At 44.0% G+C, this 16,683-nt stretch overlaps 3 protein-coding genes across 3 annotated transcripts in view; 2 read left to right on the top strand and 1 right to left on the bottom strand.

Annotated features, from left to right (window-relative positions):
- LOC134463504 (segment polarity protein dishevelled homolog DVL-1-like) overlaps positions 1-3,635 on the top strand; it is a 30,535-nt gene extending 26,900 nt beyond the window's left edge. The window contains exons 16-18 of the mRNA XM_063216699.1: positions 428-685; positions 882-1,259; positions 3,622-3,635. Coding sequence (XP_063072769.1) covers positions 428-685; positions 882-1,259; positions 3,622-3,635 — 650 coding nt within the window. The remainder of the gene's footprint in view (positions 1-427; positions 686-881; positions 1,260-3,621) is intronic.
- A 5,955-nt stretch (positions 3,636-9,590) lies between these two features.
- LOC134463391 (C-C chemokine receptor type 6-like) lies at positions 9,591-10,861 on the top strand. Its single transcript, XM_063216597.1, has one exon. The coding sequence runs from the start codon at positions 9,592-9,594 to the stop codon at positions 10,564-10,566; it is 975 nt and encodes a 324-aa protein (XP_063072667.1). The 5' UTR covers position 9,591; the 3' UTR covers positions 10,567-10,861.
- Positions 10,862-13,695: 2,834 nt separating this feature from the next.
- LOC134463390 (C-X-C chemokine receptor type 2-like) lies at positions 13,696-16,408 on the bottom strand. The gene is made up of 2 exons (XM_063216596.1): positions 16,313-16,408; positions 13,696-15,159 (listed from the first exon to the last, which is right to left on the bottom strand). The coding sequence occupies exon 2, from the start codon at positions 15,157-15,159 to the stop codon at positions 13,930-13,932; it is 1,230 nt and encodes a 409-aa protein (XP_063072666.1). The 5' UTR covers positions 16,313-16,408; the 3' UTR covers positions 13,696-13,929.
- Positions 16,409-16,683: the final 275 nt, after the last annotated feature.

Genomic DNA, 16,683 nt, shown 5'->3' with positions numbered 1-16,683 from the left:
CGGTGGTACACTTAACCACTTAACCATTCACTTAACCATAAAGCAGAAAAAAAGTAGGACACAAGCCCTTTGTCTCAGATGGCGCACTTGTGTCAGTGCACTGACGGTTAGTGCTAGTGTCGTGGAAAAATCTGAGCACTATGCACTGTGCCCTCACTGGAAGTGACGGGTGAGTATACCATCAGCTCACCAAAATATCAGTTGCCTACTGTTTACATTGCACAGCGTGTCATGCTTGTAGTTACATTTCCTTCATCCCAACTGGCAGCTATTTCATATGCAATACCTAAAATGCAATACAAAAGGTTGGTGTCTCAGCAACATTACTTACAGAATTAGGAGACTGTTGACCAAACTCTTCTACTGAACTGAACGCCACGTTTCTTGTCCTCTTGTCTTGTCCTCTCTCTTCTCTCTCCTACTGTAGACTTGGCGTCTCTGCGCCTGAGCGAGGGTGGTGGGGGTGTGTTGGGGGTGTGTGAGGGTGAGAGTGTGGTTCCCCCCCTCTCCGGTGGCTCCTGGGGGCCTTTAGGGGGGCCCCACCTCTCCTACCCCCCCTACACCGCCTCGGCACCCCCCCACCTCCATCCCCATGCCTCCGCCTCTGGCTCTGCCTGCCCCCCCGCGTACTCACACCACTCACACAGCCTGCACAGCACAACACCCAGCAGTCAACACAGCGAACGTAAGTAACACACTCACACACACACATACGTACTCAAAAGGACTTAGTACTATTGGGCGCCTGGGCGTCAAATGTGTGTGAAAATCATCTTTGCCGTGTTACAAATAGAGTCTCACTAGCCATTTGGCCGGTAACTTATTGGGATATGATGTGTGTGTGTGTGTGTGTGATGTGTGTGTGTGCGCGCATTTTGCAGGAAGTCCCAGCAGCAGTTCCAACCCCAGCGTGGGGGGGCGGAGCCAGCAGCTGTTGCCCCGGCAACCGGAGCGTAGGTCACCAGGAAGTGGCCGAGGCAGCGAATCAGAAGGCGGCACGCAGGGAGACGGGGCACGGAGCGCTCACAGCTCAGCCAGTCACGGGAGCCGACACAGCAACAACCAATCAGGGCAAAGCCACGCACCTTCGTTGCTAGGCAACCCCCAATCAGGACATAACCACTCCCAAGGGGCTCGTAGTCACACCCCCTCCGCACACAGCCAGTCTCAGTCGTCCAATCACAGTCGGCCACGCTCCTCACATAGCCACGTAGCCCTCTCCGTGCAGAGCCAATCCCACTCTGCCACGTCATCGCAGCGTAGCCGCCTCCCCTCCCTTCGTAGCCACGCCTCTTCCTGTGGCCCACCCGGCCTCCCCCCACCCCATTCACACAGCCTGACCCGGCACACACACCACACGCTCCCGCACACGCACACACACTCGCACACACACTCGCACGCTCACACACACAGCAGCGGCCCACCCGGAGCCCCGCCCACCAGAGAGTCTCATGACATCGCCGGCCGTCAATCATTCCAGCATCCAACCAACCCCTGCGAAGTGTTTGTGGACATCATGTAGCGCGCGCGCACACACACACACACACACACACGCACACACACAGGGCCGCTGACAGCTTTGCATGGGGGCCCGGAACAAAATCATCTGAAAGTGCCCTCCTGTCAATACATACAATGTAATGGGATCCCAATTCTGGGCCCCCTCTCTCCCTGGGCCTGGGGCAACTGACCCCTTTGTTTCCCCTGAAAGCTTCCCTGCACACACACACACACACACACACACACACACACACACACACACACACACACACACACACACACACACACACACACTCATATGGGGTGACAGGTTAGGATTTTTAATGTTTCAGTTATTTCTGTGTAATGGTTATCATGTAAATTGTTGTTATTTATGTTGTTGCATCATAATTATGTTGATGTTGTTTACATGGACTTTTAGGGGCTGGTTACACGTATGCGGATATTTTTAAATGTTGAAATATTCAAATTACTTTTTCATCCGTTTACGTGTAAACACACCATGTGGATAAAAAATAAAATAAATTGTGACAGGTGCGTGTTAGTCCCTTAAAAAGGGATATTTTTTTAAAAATGTGCTTTCTAAAACTGAGTTTACGTGTAAATGAGAGGCCAAAACGAATGCGTTTTCAAAAATATCCATTTACGTGTAAACTTCCTAGTCTACTGGACACAGGACTGGACTGTAATTGCCAATATGGATTTAAGCTACACAGCTTAATACAGGGTAGTGTGTGTGTGTGTGTGTGTGTGTCTGTGTGTGTGTGTGTGTGTGTGTGTGTGTGTGTGTGTGTGTGTGTGTGTGTGTGTGTGTGTGTGTGTGTGTGTGTGTGTGTGTGTGTGTGTGTGTTTGTCTACTAGGCCTTTATAATGTCACACTGAGGATAAAGAGGGGTGGATAGCAAGAGAGAGAGAGACAGAGACAGAGACAAAGGGCAGAGAGGGAAGGGGAGTGAGATGGAACAGTTTAGAGAGAGAGAGGGAGAGGGAGTGGAGTGAGGGAGACCCTGAGCAGAGATTCTTTAAGTATATAGAGATATGCCAAGATAATAGGTCTCTATGGGCACCTAACGTGACCAGGTTCCGGTCTGCCTAAAGGGGCGTGTCATAATGCTCCTACATTGAATAGAATAGTCCTTAGGTCTGCCTAGGTCTGCCTAAAGGGGGATTTCCCCCCCTCCCCCTTGCAATAATAGAACCCACAAACAATGGGCCAAGGGAACCTCTCTCTCTCTACTCTCTCTGCTCTGAGTGTGTAGTGGAGCATATGGGTCCATGGAGTAGGGATTCTTTGGGTGCTCCAGCACCCCCTAGGGAAAGACACATGCAACTACAACACTGACATCATAAATTCATATACTTGTTTTTTATTTTTTTAATACACATAGCATCCTAAAGGCACCCCCAACTTCAACTTCCAGCGTCCCTGTACGGGTCTGCGTCCCTAAGACGGCAGCGTAATGTTGCATCACAAGGGTTGTGGGGATGTTTTTACTATCACACCAACAAGCCTGCTTCCTTGTTGTAGCCATTAGAGCCCCAGTCTGGTTTCATTTGGTACCTAAACATTACAGACAGACAGTGGTACCCCAAAGACATAAACCTTAACAGCACAGACAGGCAGACAGACAGACAGACGGACAGTGCTGATACTGTACTGTGTTGTGCTGATGTGTCAAAGTCTCTCATCTCTCGCTGATATGGGGGATGGTAGACAGTTTCAGCTCAATTCAGTTTTAGTTGCTGTATGTGTGCGGGCGCATGCACGATTGTGTGTGTATGTGTGAAGGCATTTATCACAATGTTTTTGTTTGCTGACTGTGTAGTGTGTGTGTGTGTGTGTGGTGTGTGTGAGTGTGTGTGTGTGTGAGAGAGAGAGAGAGAGAGAGGCATTTTTCTTGATGTCCATGTTTCTTGACAGCAAGAACAATGTGTGTGTGTGTTGATGTTTGTGTGTTTGTAAGTGTGTTGGTGCGTGTGTGTGCCATGAGTTTTCTGAAACCATTCATCATGATGGTAAATGGAAATGTGTGTGTGTTTGTGCGAGCGTGTGTATGTACTGTGTGCGTGTGTGTGTTTCTTATGAAAACATTTATCATGAATGTGTGTTTCTGTGTGCAGAAGGAAAATTTTGATGTATGTTTTGTGTATTTAGTATGTGTGTATCGGTGTGTGCAAATGTGTGCTTGTGTGTGTTTTTGTTTTCTGGGTGCATTTATCATAAGGTGTGTGTGTGTGTGTGTGTGTGTGTGTGTGTGTGTGTGTGTGTGTGTGTGTGTGTGTGTGTGTGTGTGTGTGTGTGTGTGTGTGTGTAAGAGATGGGGCAGGGCATTTATCAAGATGTTCTTATTCCTGACGGCATGAACAATAAGGTGTGTGTGTGTGTGTTTATGTGTGTGTATGCATGCATGTGTGTGTGCGAGTTTGAGGACATATATCATGATGTTTGTATTTTTGGCGACATGAACAATAAGGTGTGTGTGTGTGTGTGTGTGTGTGTGTGTGTGTGTGTGTGTGTGTGTGTGTGTGTGTGTGTGTGTGTGTGTGTGTGTGTGTGTGTGTGTGATCCACTAGACTCAGGTTTGATATGTCGTCAGTCCAGAAGACGCAGGTTTTCATGATGACCAGTGTAGACTACCAGCACAGACAATTCACACACACACACACACACACACACACACACACACACACACACACACACACACACACACACACACAGACACAGACACAGACACAGACATTGAAGTGTCCAAATGGTAAAGAGCCTTGCTGGTTTTGTAAAACAGTGTTACTGACGTATGTTTTGTATTTCAATATAAATATACATTTTCTGTTTGTTTGTTTGTTTTGCCCCGCCCCCCAAAGTTTTTCAAAGAGAACAATCAGTCATTCTTTTGTATGTCATGTCATGTATGTCATGCATTCAAGTGTTGAAATAAAATAGTTTATCTGTGTGTTGGGTGGTTAGCATTTATTGGTAATAATGTTCACCAAAAAGGTCGGCATCTGTGCCTAGACTTTAGAGCCGTGTATTGCTTGGTACGTCTGCTCACAACAAACTAGTGATCACTCAAAGTAACAAAACCAGAGATGTACACAAGGCTTACGTAGAAAAATGTATATTGTAGTCGAAAAGTTACATAAGAAGTCAGTGGCTAACTTTTCGGCTACAATATACATTTTTCTACAGAAGCCTTGTGTGCACCTCCTTCTTTGTTACTTCGGTTATGTTCACCACAGATGATACACATGTTCAAGAGTCATATTGTATGAAGTGAGTTATATTAAGATTAAGGTACACTGTGTAGGATGGTGTCCAGTGTAAGCATTGCAACTATACTGCTCTTTGAAACTGTGCTGCCTATAGGCCAGTTTTATATTTTAAAGAATATTTACTAAGTAATAAAGTAATACTTACTAGTATGACCAAAGACAAGTAAGTTTAGCAGCTAAAAATATCTATTCCTGGATATTCTAAATGGCGGACATGGAGAATATATACCTTGTCATGTATGAAAAGTGCAATTTTCCCAGTCATAAATAAGTGTAATGTGATGTAATTATGAATAATTAGAATATGGTGGTAAGAATTCGTGAAAAGGGTAATATTTGTGAATGGGCAGCATGAATTCTGGGAAGCCCAAACGGTCGCATGTGTCTATGAAAATATCCACATACACTACAGGTCTATTTCCAAGTCTTCGCTAAGCTGCCTTGACTCACATGTGAACTTCACTGCTATGCCATCCCCTTACTAATCCATTTAGTTCAATATGATATCGGTCCACTTTTGCAGCCATCAACTCATCTGGGAAGGCTGTCCACAAGTTTGAGGAGTGTATCGAATTCAGAATTGTTGACCATTCTTCCCAAAGTGCATTCTTGAGGTCACACACCAGTGCTTAATTTGAGGGGGAGCTAGCTCCGGAACCTCAAATGAGAGCTCCGGAACCTTGGATGGAACCTCAGGGAAAGACATCACAGACCCCCTCCCCCATTTTCCAGATATGCTATTTTTGCATTGTATTTGTATTTGTAGAGTGGTGGGGACAAGTTAGGTTCATCTCAAAAGTGGTATGGAAATCTAGGCGTGTCAAGTTAGTTGAAACAGCAAAGAGGTGTGTGTGTGCGTGCAAGAGAGAGAGAGAGAGAGAGAGAGTGTGTACGGTGTGTGTGTGTGTGTGAGTGAGAGAGAGAGAGAGAGAGAAAGAGAAAGAGAAAGAGAGATAGCATGTACAGGACTGTACATATATGAAATTCAGCCCGTATCACTCAGCACCGACCTCCTCAGACCAAAACAGTTCATATAATCACCAAAACTGGGTCAGCTTGAGCCATGGTGCATAATGTCAATGCTCAGCGTTTCAGAACTATTAGCCTAGATCAGGGGTTCCCAAACTTAACCATGACAAGGCCTCCCATACACATGCAAGAAATCATTTAACAAACCAACAATTGAACAAATAAAGAGACCCTGGTGAAAAACATTACCTCTTTGACAGTGGAAATTAAATATTTTTTTATTTGGTTGTTTTTTTTAGAAAGAAAGATTAATTCAAGATTAAATATTCTTTTTATTCTTCCTAAGGGAAATTTGTTTTGGACATGCATACAGCTGTCACATAGCGCGCAACACATGTGCGACCATTTTTTCGATAAACTGGGAAAATGTTTCTTGTCAAAAAAGGGTCTAACTAAGATACTTGGAAAAATAATTCCCTTTCAGATTATCATCAGCAACTCCACCACCACACTGCTGGCATTTGACACACATGTGACAATTGTGATAAATTACACAATTTATGATTCCATAAATCCAGACCTACATTTATAATGCAACCCGTGTTAGGATCTTGATTCTCACGCAATTATATTTACATTTGTGGTCCTCTTGATGAGAAATAATATTTCTCCCAACCAATTCGATAACTCCACCTACATTAATGGTCGACCCTGGTGTGAGGAGTTTAACCCACACTCCCAATAACGTAAATTCAATTGCATAACTGCAGTTGTACCTACAGTGCCCATGGAATGTGGCATCTGGGCAGGCTGGTTGGTATCAGCTCAGCCCTGTGCAGTGGTAGTGGGGGCAGGCAGATTGGACTGTGTAGTGTGCCCTGATTACCCATAGCAAGTGTCTCTCGAGAAGTCATGGTGGTGTGGATATTGTGTGGTGGAGAAAACTCTTTGAAAAAATTGATTTGTAACCGCCGGCCAGGCTGTATACCGCCCACGGCTGGTGAACATTAACTGGTTAAGAAAATGATGTGAACATTTTAGAGGTGAACTTCAGGGCATAATCTAACACTGTGCGATCTGATTCTCGATTCTGATTAGCTGATAGCCATTGTAGATCGGTGTAAACACACACCATTCCAACTGAAGATTCTATGCGAGTCTTGATAATGAGGATCTGGTGCAGAGGCCAGGGCCCCTAGGCTAGGTTGCTGTAGGCCCCCGCAGAAGGCAAATTTCACAAGAATGACAGACAGACGTCATAATTCCAAGCAGGGAATTAAGGCTAGCATGTCTGTCAACTGTGGAGGGGAAAATAAACAAGATTTTAAACTTCATTACTCAACATGGCAGCTTGTCATAATTCTGCAATCCTCCCCGGTAGGTGGGGGCCCTAGGCTGCATCCATATCTAGCCTGTACGTTAATCTGGCAGTATGCCAAACTGTGGGGAAGCAACACAAAAGAAACACACACAGAGAAACTGAAATGGACTACACAGTTCACAACGCACCCACACACGCATGCACACACACACCCACACAGTCAGGCACGCATACAAACAGAAACTGAAACGAACTACACAGTTCAAAACAAAACCAGGCCAGTACAATAACTTCACACGAGACCTGTAACCTTCAGCAGTAAATCCCGTACTTGTCTGTGTGAGAGAGAACTGCCTGTAAATAGTAAATACCTCTCACCACAACAGACGTGCTGGGAGTGGAAACACTTCAGCAGATCCTGAAAGACTTCGCCAGCAGGAGTATTTATAGCCATACTGGCAGAGGTGAGAAGTTTGCATTTCCTTATGTGTGGTGTCTGTCTATCTAGCTACGGTATGTACTGGTCCTTCTCAAATAATTAGCATATTGTGTTAAAGTTCATTTTCCCCCCATAATGTAATGATAAAAAAATTGATATGTTTTACATTCATTGCACACCAACTGAAATATTTCAGGTCTTGTTTTGTTTTAATATTGATGATTTTGGCATACAGCTCATGAAAACCCCAAATTCCTATCTCAAAATATTAGCATATCATGAAAAGGTTGTCTAAACAAGCTATTAACTTAATCATCTGAATTAACGAATTAACTCTAAACACTGGTAATAGCTTCCTGAGGCTTTAAAAAAGTCCCAGCCTGGTTCATTACTCAAAACCGCAGTCATGGGTTAGACTGCCTACGTTTAACATTGAAGTCAATGGCAGTGGCATTGCATGAGAGTTATGGAAGCCCAGATATCCTTGATGCTTAGCTGTCATCTGTTTTTTTTGTGTGATCTGGTGACCCACACTTCCCTCTTCATTATACCCCATAGATTTCCATACCACATGTTTCTATTTGAAAAACTAATTCTAATTCTAATTTGCCAGAAATGAAACCCCATTGAAAGTCAATGGAATGTTCTGTCTGGTGATTTGGAATGTACATAACCACCAAAATACGTAAGCGTGGTATAGAAATCTATGGGGTATAATGAAGAGGGAAGTGTGGGTCACCAGATCAAAGAACAAAAAACAGCTGACAGCTAATATGCAATGCCACTGCCATTGACTTAAATGTTAAACACAGTCAGGTCAGCAGTCTAACCCATGACTGCGGTTTTGAGTAATGAACAAGGCTGACACTTTTTAAAGCCTCTGGATTTTACTGGCTTTTACCAGTGTTTAGAGTTAATTCGTTGATTCAGGTGATAAGGTTAATAGCTTGTTTAGACAACCTTTTCATGGTATGCACATTTTTTGGATAGGAATTTTGGGTTTTCATGAGCTGTGCGCCAAAATCATCAATTTTAAAACAATACAAGACCTGAAATATTTCAGTTGCTGTGCAATGAATCTAAAACATATTAGAGTTTATCATTACATTATGGGGGGAAAAAGGAATACAATATGCTAATTAAACACAATATGCTAATTATTTGAGAAGGACCTGTATGTATGTATCTACTAGTATATACTGTATACTAAAACCCCAATATTACCCCAGCGCATTAACTCCCTAGCGCACAGGCCATGTTATAACCTTACTGTCAACCAGCATTTTAAAAGGTGTATGCCACTATTTTGGGGCTTAATACAGTTAAAACCGTTGGCTGGGGTTTATAAAGGTGGTAAAGTGTCTTATTTTTCATGTTAAGCATTGTCTTGCTTTAAGACAAGTTAAAAGAGGGAGTATGTCGCTAAGCTAGTGAAAGTCAATGGATCCGTGTAGCATGCTTTATAACCTTTATAAACCCTGGCCAACGATTTTAACTGTATTAAGCCCCAAAATAGTGGCAGACCCCTTTAAAGGCTATGTCCTAATTGAAATGTGATTTGCAATATATTCCAAAGATCTTCCAAAGATAGCCTGTATTCCAAAGATCACATACAGCATCTTCTACTGCAGTGGTTCCCAAACTTTTTCAGCCGGGACCCCTTTTGGACTTTAGAATATTTTCACTTACTGAGATCGTGGTCTTTGGATGCAGGACACATTTACCAACACATGATTGAGAAATGAAAATATAGCAGCATATTTTGTTCTTTGAAAATATAAATGAAACATTGCCACTTATGTACTTGCAGATGGATCCCACTGATGTTGACTACGGATACGACTATTCCGATAATTACACTGTCACTGACTACGTTGACAATTATGAAGATGATGTTCTATCACTGTGTGATATTGACAGCTTCCACAACTGGTACGATACTCTACAGCTGTACATCTACTCCCTCGTCTGTGCTGTTGGCCTCGTGGGCAATACCGTGGTGATCCTCAGCTCTGCGTGCTGTAGCAGGAAAACCAAGAAATGCATGACCATGACTGACGTGTACCTGATAAACATGGCACTGGCAGACATGGTGTTTGTGATGGCTCTTCCTGTGACCATCTTCTATGAGCGTAACGGCTGGCCTATTATGGGTGTCGGAGCCTGCAAGTGTGCAAGGGGAGCATACAGCATCAAACTGCACTGCAGTGCACTGCTGCTGGCCTGCTTCAGTGGAGACCAACATGCGGCCATCGTAAAGGCCAAGGGCAGCAGCTCCATGGAGAGCTTCATGCCCTTGGACGGGGACAGGGACAAAGACAAGGCACAGCCCATTGATACCTCCATACTACAGGGCAGGGCCGGCAGCTCCATGCCACAGGGCAGGGACATTTCCATGGCACAGCTCAGGGAGAGATCCTGGGCGTACCGCCTGCTTGTCTCCCTCGCCATCTGGGCACTGGCTGTCGTCCTGTCCGTGCCGACATTCATTTACACCACACTTCACCAGAGCTCTGTGGACCGGAGCTACTACTCTGTGGACCACGACTTGAACCAGAGCTATGTGGATGATGACTTGAACCAGAGCTATGTGGATGATGACTTGGACCAGAGCATTGCAGAGCATGATGACTTGACAGTGTCAGCTGAGTGTGCGTTCAACTTAATCGTCGGAGATTTCACCAGCATGGTGATCCTGGTCCCCGTGCAGATCTCCTTGGGGTTCTTCCTGCCGCTGCTGGTCGCCGGTTTCTCCTGTGTGCGTGTCACGGTCACATTGCTCCGCACCAAGACCTTCTGCCAGCACGAGGCCACATGCATGGTGCTAACTGTGGTCTTCGCCATGTGTCACCTGCCCTACAACGCAGTGCTGCTCTACCACGTAACCAACTGGAAGATGCAGATGTCCTGCAAGGTGGTGGTGACGTTGTTAACGGTGACGGAGGTGACGCGCAGTGTGGCCTACGTACACGGCTGCCTCTACCCCTTCCTCTACGCACTCACCATATGGGTGTTCAGACGCCGTGTACAGCGGAGAGCAAACACCGACTGGAGATCCACTTGAAGACAGGCGTTTGACTACGTCATCCCAGCACAGACCCAGTCACTAGAGCCAGAGGTGCCAGATGAAAACCCATCATCTTCTACTACTACGTGTTAGGCAGATGAGAACATATTTCACTGTTAGGTATTACTGTACACCATCTTCCATTGTTAGTGCTACTCTATGTTAGGCTTGGGGGCAACCACCATTTTGACATTGGCCACTCCGACATAGGCTTCCGCCATTTTGACATACTGCCACTCCGATATCCCACCATTCTGACACTTTGATAACACCATTTCGACAGTTTTTTTTATACTGCCACTGATACTGTTGATACTGTGGATGTGTGGTGTGCTGATTACAGTATCTCATATGTATATCCAATACAGGCGCACACACATATACACGCACACACACACATACACATATATTGAAGTGGCCAAATGGATAAGAGCCTTGCTGGTTTGTGTTACTGACAGATGTTTTGTATTTGAATATATAAAATATAAATTTCTGTTTGTTTGGTTTGTTTCTCCCCCCAAGTCTTTTTCAAAGAGAACAATCAGTCATTCTTTTGTATGTCATGTACAGTATGTCATGCCTTCAAGTGTTGAAATAAAAAAGTTATCTGTGTGTTGGCCATGGAGGCATTTGGTCCTGTGGAACAGGAACAATTCTATTGAATTGCCTGTTGGTTTACTAACCCATCCATCTAATCCATAAAATCCATTCTAATGCGTCTGCATGCGTGTCCTTTCATTTGGAGAGTACATTTGACCATGCTGTCTGGTTTTGACAGCGAACACTGCTTAGAACAACTCCCTAAAACAAAACTGAAAGTTTACTGCAAGGCTGTAATGTTTGCAAACCCGGAGATATTGGATATATATTGGATATATTGTGCGCTTTGCGCACTTAACCAGACATCTTTACATAAGGTCACATACGGACGGGAACAGAATTACCAAGGGTAATTTCTCTGGACCGTTTTACAGGAGGTAAAACTTGCGGTGAAGTTTACCTGACTCCGCTATCTTTACTGACATGGCGGACGGGACTACATTTCCCGGTTATTATTAGGCTACTTTACCCCAGGTCCCCTCATTAAACTAGTCCCGTCGGAATAGGGCTTTAGACTTGGACTTGACTGGGGAACGACTTGGACTTGGTCAAATGTATCTTAACTTGACTTGACTCGGACTTGAGACCAAGATCATCTTCAATAAAAATCGAAGGATGAAAGATCTGCGTTGTAACTGTCTTACTAGCACAAAATAAAATAAGACTTAACTTTGTGAAAGGGTCAATCAATTTATTGTACAATATATTCATTTATTTATTGTACGATACAATTTATTGTAGAAAAGTGAGATGACGAAAAAGCATTACAGGAAAAGAAAATAATTAAGGATAAAAAAAGAGAATGAAGGAAGTCTGCGCAAGGGTAGTGTCTCAACAACAGCAGCATGTGAGTGATTCTCTAATTCGCCTACACTTTTAAGTCCGTGGATTTTATTTGGCAATTCCACTAACTAATAACTGCATCCAATGATGTTTTGGACATTAGAAAACATTTATCTTTCATATAATACAGAAAGTGTAGACATAGCATTATTTCCCTCAGCAAGAATGAATATTTAATACTGGTTTTGGGAGTTTTCATGCCGTCCTGTTTTCCAAATGTCAGATTCAGTCCTCATATTAGCATGTAAAGAAACTTGTTTTGCCCAAGACGATTGCAAATGTTGATTCACAGTAATCATCACAATATGACAAAACTGTCAGAAAGACCACTGTCCTTTCCATTATACATGAAATTTGCCATTTTGTGTGTGTCCACAAAAACTGTGTTAACCGTGTCACGGTCTGAAACCTCCTCCATAAATCAGTAATGGTTTGGTCTTAGGCCATACGAATAACATCACGTGATGTCATAACCTCTTTGGCAGGATACGGGAAGACTTTTTGGTAAATTTTGAGCTCCATCCTTCCATAATTTAATCCATTCTTTTTCATGTTCTCATAGCGGGAAAATTGCCTGTCAACTGTGTTATCAACATATTCATAAGAATCTGAATTAGAAATCACATGTAGAATAACACAGATAAAGCATACAGATACATGAATTGATTAAGGTGTTGTGGTGGAAATTCTGAGGTCCTCAGTTAGCACAACACCATAAAAATGGCTGAAATGTCAACGGTGTCACCGTCAATGGTGTTACAATTAAGTATGACAGTCAGGGTTGCCAGATGAGGTTGATGATTTCCAGCCCAAAAAATGATCAAAATCCGCCCTAAAAACCCGCCCAACTCTATTGATTTATATGGCAGTGGGAAGGTTTTTCTGATAGATGCCATTTTTACCCGCACACGGCCATCCTAAGCAGCCCAATTGGGTGGGAACCAGCCCAATCTGGCAACACTGATGACAGTTGAGGAGGAGTATGTTTTTGCCAATTTTTATCCATATTGACAGACAAACAAACAAAATAATTTGTGTTCTAGGGAGATGAGTTTGTCTGCTCTGTTTTTTTCTCCTAAAAAAGTGCCGACTTGTTCCCCTGCACAGTTGACCGTAACACCATTGAGTAACACCGTTGACTGTTTTGAAAGTGTTTTTGCGCTATTGATCCCTTATGTGTTGGAAAAATCCTATGAACATACACTAAGGATTATCTCTGGAGAAGGAAGTCTTGTGTAAGGAGGGTGACTATATTCAAATCAGACGTTACAGGGATTTATGATGAAAAATGTGTCAGTCTGTATCACAGTGACTCATAAAATCCTACTTATGAAGCTCAACAATCACATTTTCTATATCAGTTGCACAGATTAATGACAACATTACTGCTAAGGGACATAAGCACTTTCAAACATATATTGTTTCAACTCTGTAGTATTTTTATATATGTTTGAAATGACATAGTATTTGTCCATAACACTGTTGACAAAATAATTAAGCAAATGTTCGTTTTCATTAGAGTATTTATCAAATGATTTAAGATTAAGCTTGGCAATTTGTTTGTTTGGAAACTTAAATATATACAATATGTAAACATCTAGGTCATTTAGTGGAAAAAATACTGATAATTGACATTTTGCTTTTGCCAAAAGCGTAGGGGAATCGTAGAATCACTCATGTATATCTGGTAAATGACAACATGGAGGCAAATGTTTTATAGACCTTCTTCATTACCACAGGAGACACGTACGCTAAAGATATTAGCCTCTACAGATGGGGTCACCGGCGGGCCTATTCAATATTTGCTGAAAATATTCAACTACATCATAACAACATTGCTATGACAGTACCTGGAGATTAAGACAAAGCCATTACAATTTTGGTGACAGGTTGTAACATAGGCTCCATTCTAAGGGGTTAAGCATAGTTAGTTGGGATGTAGGGATCCGACGCCTGTCTTGAAGCGGTTCTCCAGTTCGTGTACGCCCTCCGCTGTACACGGTGTCTGAATACCCCCACGGTGAGGGCGTAGAGGACGGGGTAGAGGCAGCTGTGTACGTACGCAACAACTCGCGTCACCAACACCACTGTATCCAACGTCATCTCCGCATTGCAGGACCTCTCCGTCTTCCAGTTGGTTAGGTGGTAGATCTGCGCTGCGTTGTAGGGCAGGTGACACATGGCAAAGACCATGGTTAGCACCACGCACGCAGCCTCGTGCTGCCACAAGGCCTTGGTGCGGAGCAATGTGACCGTGATGCACACGCAGCAGAACCCGGCGACCAGCAGCGGCAGGAAGAACCCCAACGAGATCTGCACGACATTAAAATTGAAGACACACTCAGCTGGCATTGTCAAGTCAGCATGCTCCGCAAACCCAAGGTCCAAGTCGTAGTCCACATAGCTCTGGTTGAAGTCGTGGTGCACATAACTCTGGTTCAAGTCTTGATCCAGAAAGAAGATCTGGTCCACAGAGCTCTGGTGAAGTGTGGTGTAAATGAACGTTGGCACGGACAGGATGACAGCCAGGGCCCAGATAATGAGGGAGACAAGCAGACGGTACATCCAGGATCTCTCCCTGACCTGTGCCATGGAGCTGTCTCCGTCCTGTAGCAAAGAGCTTCTTCCCATGGGCTGTACCATGGAGCTGTCCTTGCCCTGTTCCATGTCCCCGTCCCCATCCTGTAGCATGGAGGTCTCCCCGGCCTGTGCCACGGTGGAGCTGCCTCTGGCCTGTACGATGGCTGTGTATCGGTCTCCACTGAGGCAGGCTAGGAGCAGTGCGCTGCAGTGCAGTTTGATGCTGTAGGCTCCCCTCGCAAGTTTGCAAACTGCGACACCCATAACAGGCCAGCCGTTACGCTCATAGAAGATGGTCACGGGAAGAGCCATCACGAACACGAGATGTGCCACTGCCATGTTTATCAGGTACACGTCAGTCATGGTCATGCGCATCCTGGTTTTCCTGCAGAAGCACGCATAGCTGAGGATCACCGTGATGTTGCCCACGAGGCCGACAGCACAGACGAGGGAGTAGATGCATAGCTGTAGAGTATCGTACCAGTTGTGGAAACTGACAGTATCACACGGTGATGGAACATCATCTTGGTAATAATCATATTGAAAGTCAACATCAGTGGGATCCATCTGCAAGTATATAAGAGGCAATGTTTCACTGACATTTTCAGAGAACAAAACATGCTGCAACACTTTCATGCCTCAGTCATGTGTCCTGCATCAAAAGATCTCAGGAAATAAGACCAACGTGAACCCGCTAAGCTGACAGCCTTACTTTACCGGGGCAGCCTGTTGGTCTTATGATCAGAGGGTTGCAGAATCAAATTCCACCCTTACCTCTCCCTACACCTTACACATTATAAAGACTTAATCCATTATAAAGTAAATAATTAAATAATGATGAACAAAGCGTCGACAAATGTTTGTAAATGAGTGGGAAATATATGTATTATGTATATAATCAACACCCAGTAAATTACAAAGTCGCTTTGGTTAAAAGAAGTGTTGCACCGATACCAGTATCGGACGGGGCCCAGATCGGCACTTAAATAATGGTATTGGTATCGGCGAGTACCAACAAAGAGGGCACTGATACCATTTAACGATGCTTGTATGACACTTGAACGCAGACTTGAACGTAGTTATTTTTACATCAGAGTAAAAAGTATAAAAAGTTCTACCAGATTCACTTTGTACAATGTTAATCTTTTTCCTGTTTCACAAAGGTAGGCAGCAGCCTGACAAAGCCATGATAGCAAGGATTTTACATCCAAGTACTGTAGTAAGCAGCTCTTCATATATATATATATATACATTTCAAACAGAGTGGTATCGGTATGGTATCGGTATGGGTCGATACCGCACAGCAAGGTATCGGGTATTGGTATCGGGGTAAAAGAAATGGTATCGATGCAACACTAGTTAAAAGCATCACTATGTCCATGGGTGCCACCAGGGGGGTCACAGATTTTAAGGGCCCAAGCACTGACATCACTGACAGGGGCCCTAAAGGGGGCCCAAAGTCGAATCTTTCATGCGGCCCAAAATTTCTGGTGTAAGGTCAAATTGCTGAACGACAGAAACCTACTAGACTCTTACAGTAGAAAATACTGTGTGTGATTTCTATGGGATGTATTGCAAATCACATTTGAATAACGTCACATACTAATATATTTCATATGCAACACTCATCTTCTGCCAGCAATATTCTGGTTTTAATAAACAAACTGTAGAATAGATAGATAGACAGACAGACACCTACAAGGAAATGACAGATTCTCACCTGTGCCCGTATGGTTAGTAATACTCCCACTGGTGAACTGTTCCGGATCTGCTCAGGTGTATATCTGCTCTCAGCCCTTCTGTTGTGGTGAGAGATATTTACTGTATACGGGCAGCTCTCTGTGTCACACACACACACACACACACACACACACACACACACACACACACACACACACACACACACACACACACACACACACACGCATGTGATTTACAGGGAACCAGCTAGATTCACTGAACTGTGGAGTCTGTTTTTGTTTCTGTGTGTGTGTGTGTGTGTGTGTGTGTGTGTGTGTGTGTGTTTCTTTACCGCAGCTTGGCATACTTACTATCAGGCAGGACCGGTTTTGAAAAAAAAAATTGTCCGCT

Source organism: Engraulis encrasicolus, chromosome 14 (genome assembly GCF_034702125.1).
Source record: "Engraulis encrasicolus isolate BLACKSEA-1 chromosome 14, IST_EnEncr_1.0, whole genome shotgun sequence".
NCBI lineage: Eukaryota > Metazoa > Chordata > Actinopteri > Clupeiformes > Engraulidae > Engraulis > Engraulis encrasicolus.
This window is presented reverse-complemented; position numbering and strand designations above follow the sequence as displayed.

Coding starts and splice junctions, on each gene's coding strand:
- LOC134463391 (XM_063216597.1), top strand. CDS start 9,592: ATGGTGTTTGTGATGGCTCTTCCTGTGACCATCTTCTATGAGCGTAAC.
- LOC134463390 (XM_063216596.1), bottom strand. CDS start 15,159: ATGGATCCCACTGATGTTGACTTTCAATATGATTATTACCAAGATGAT.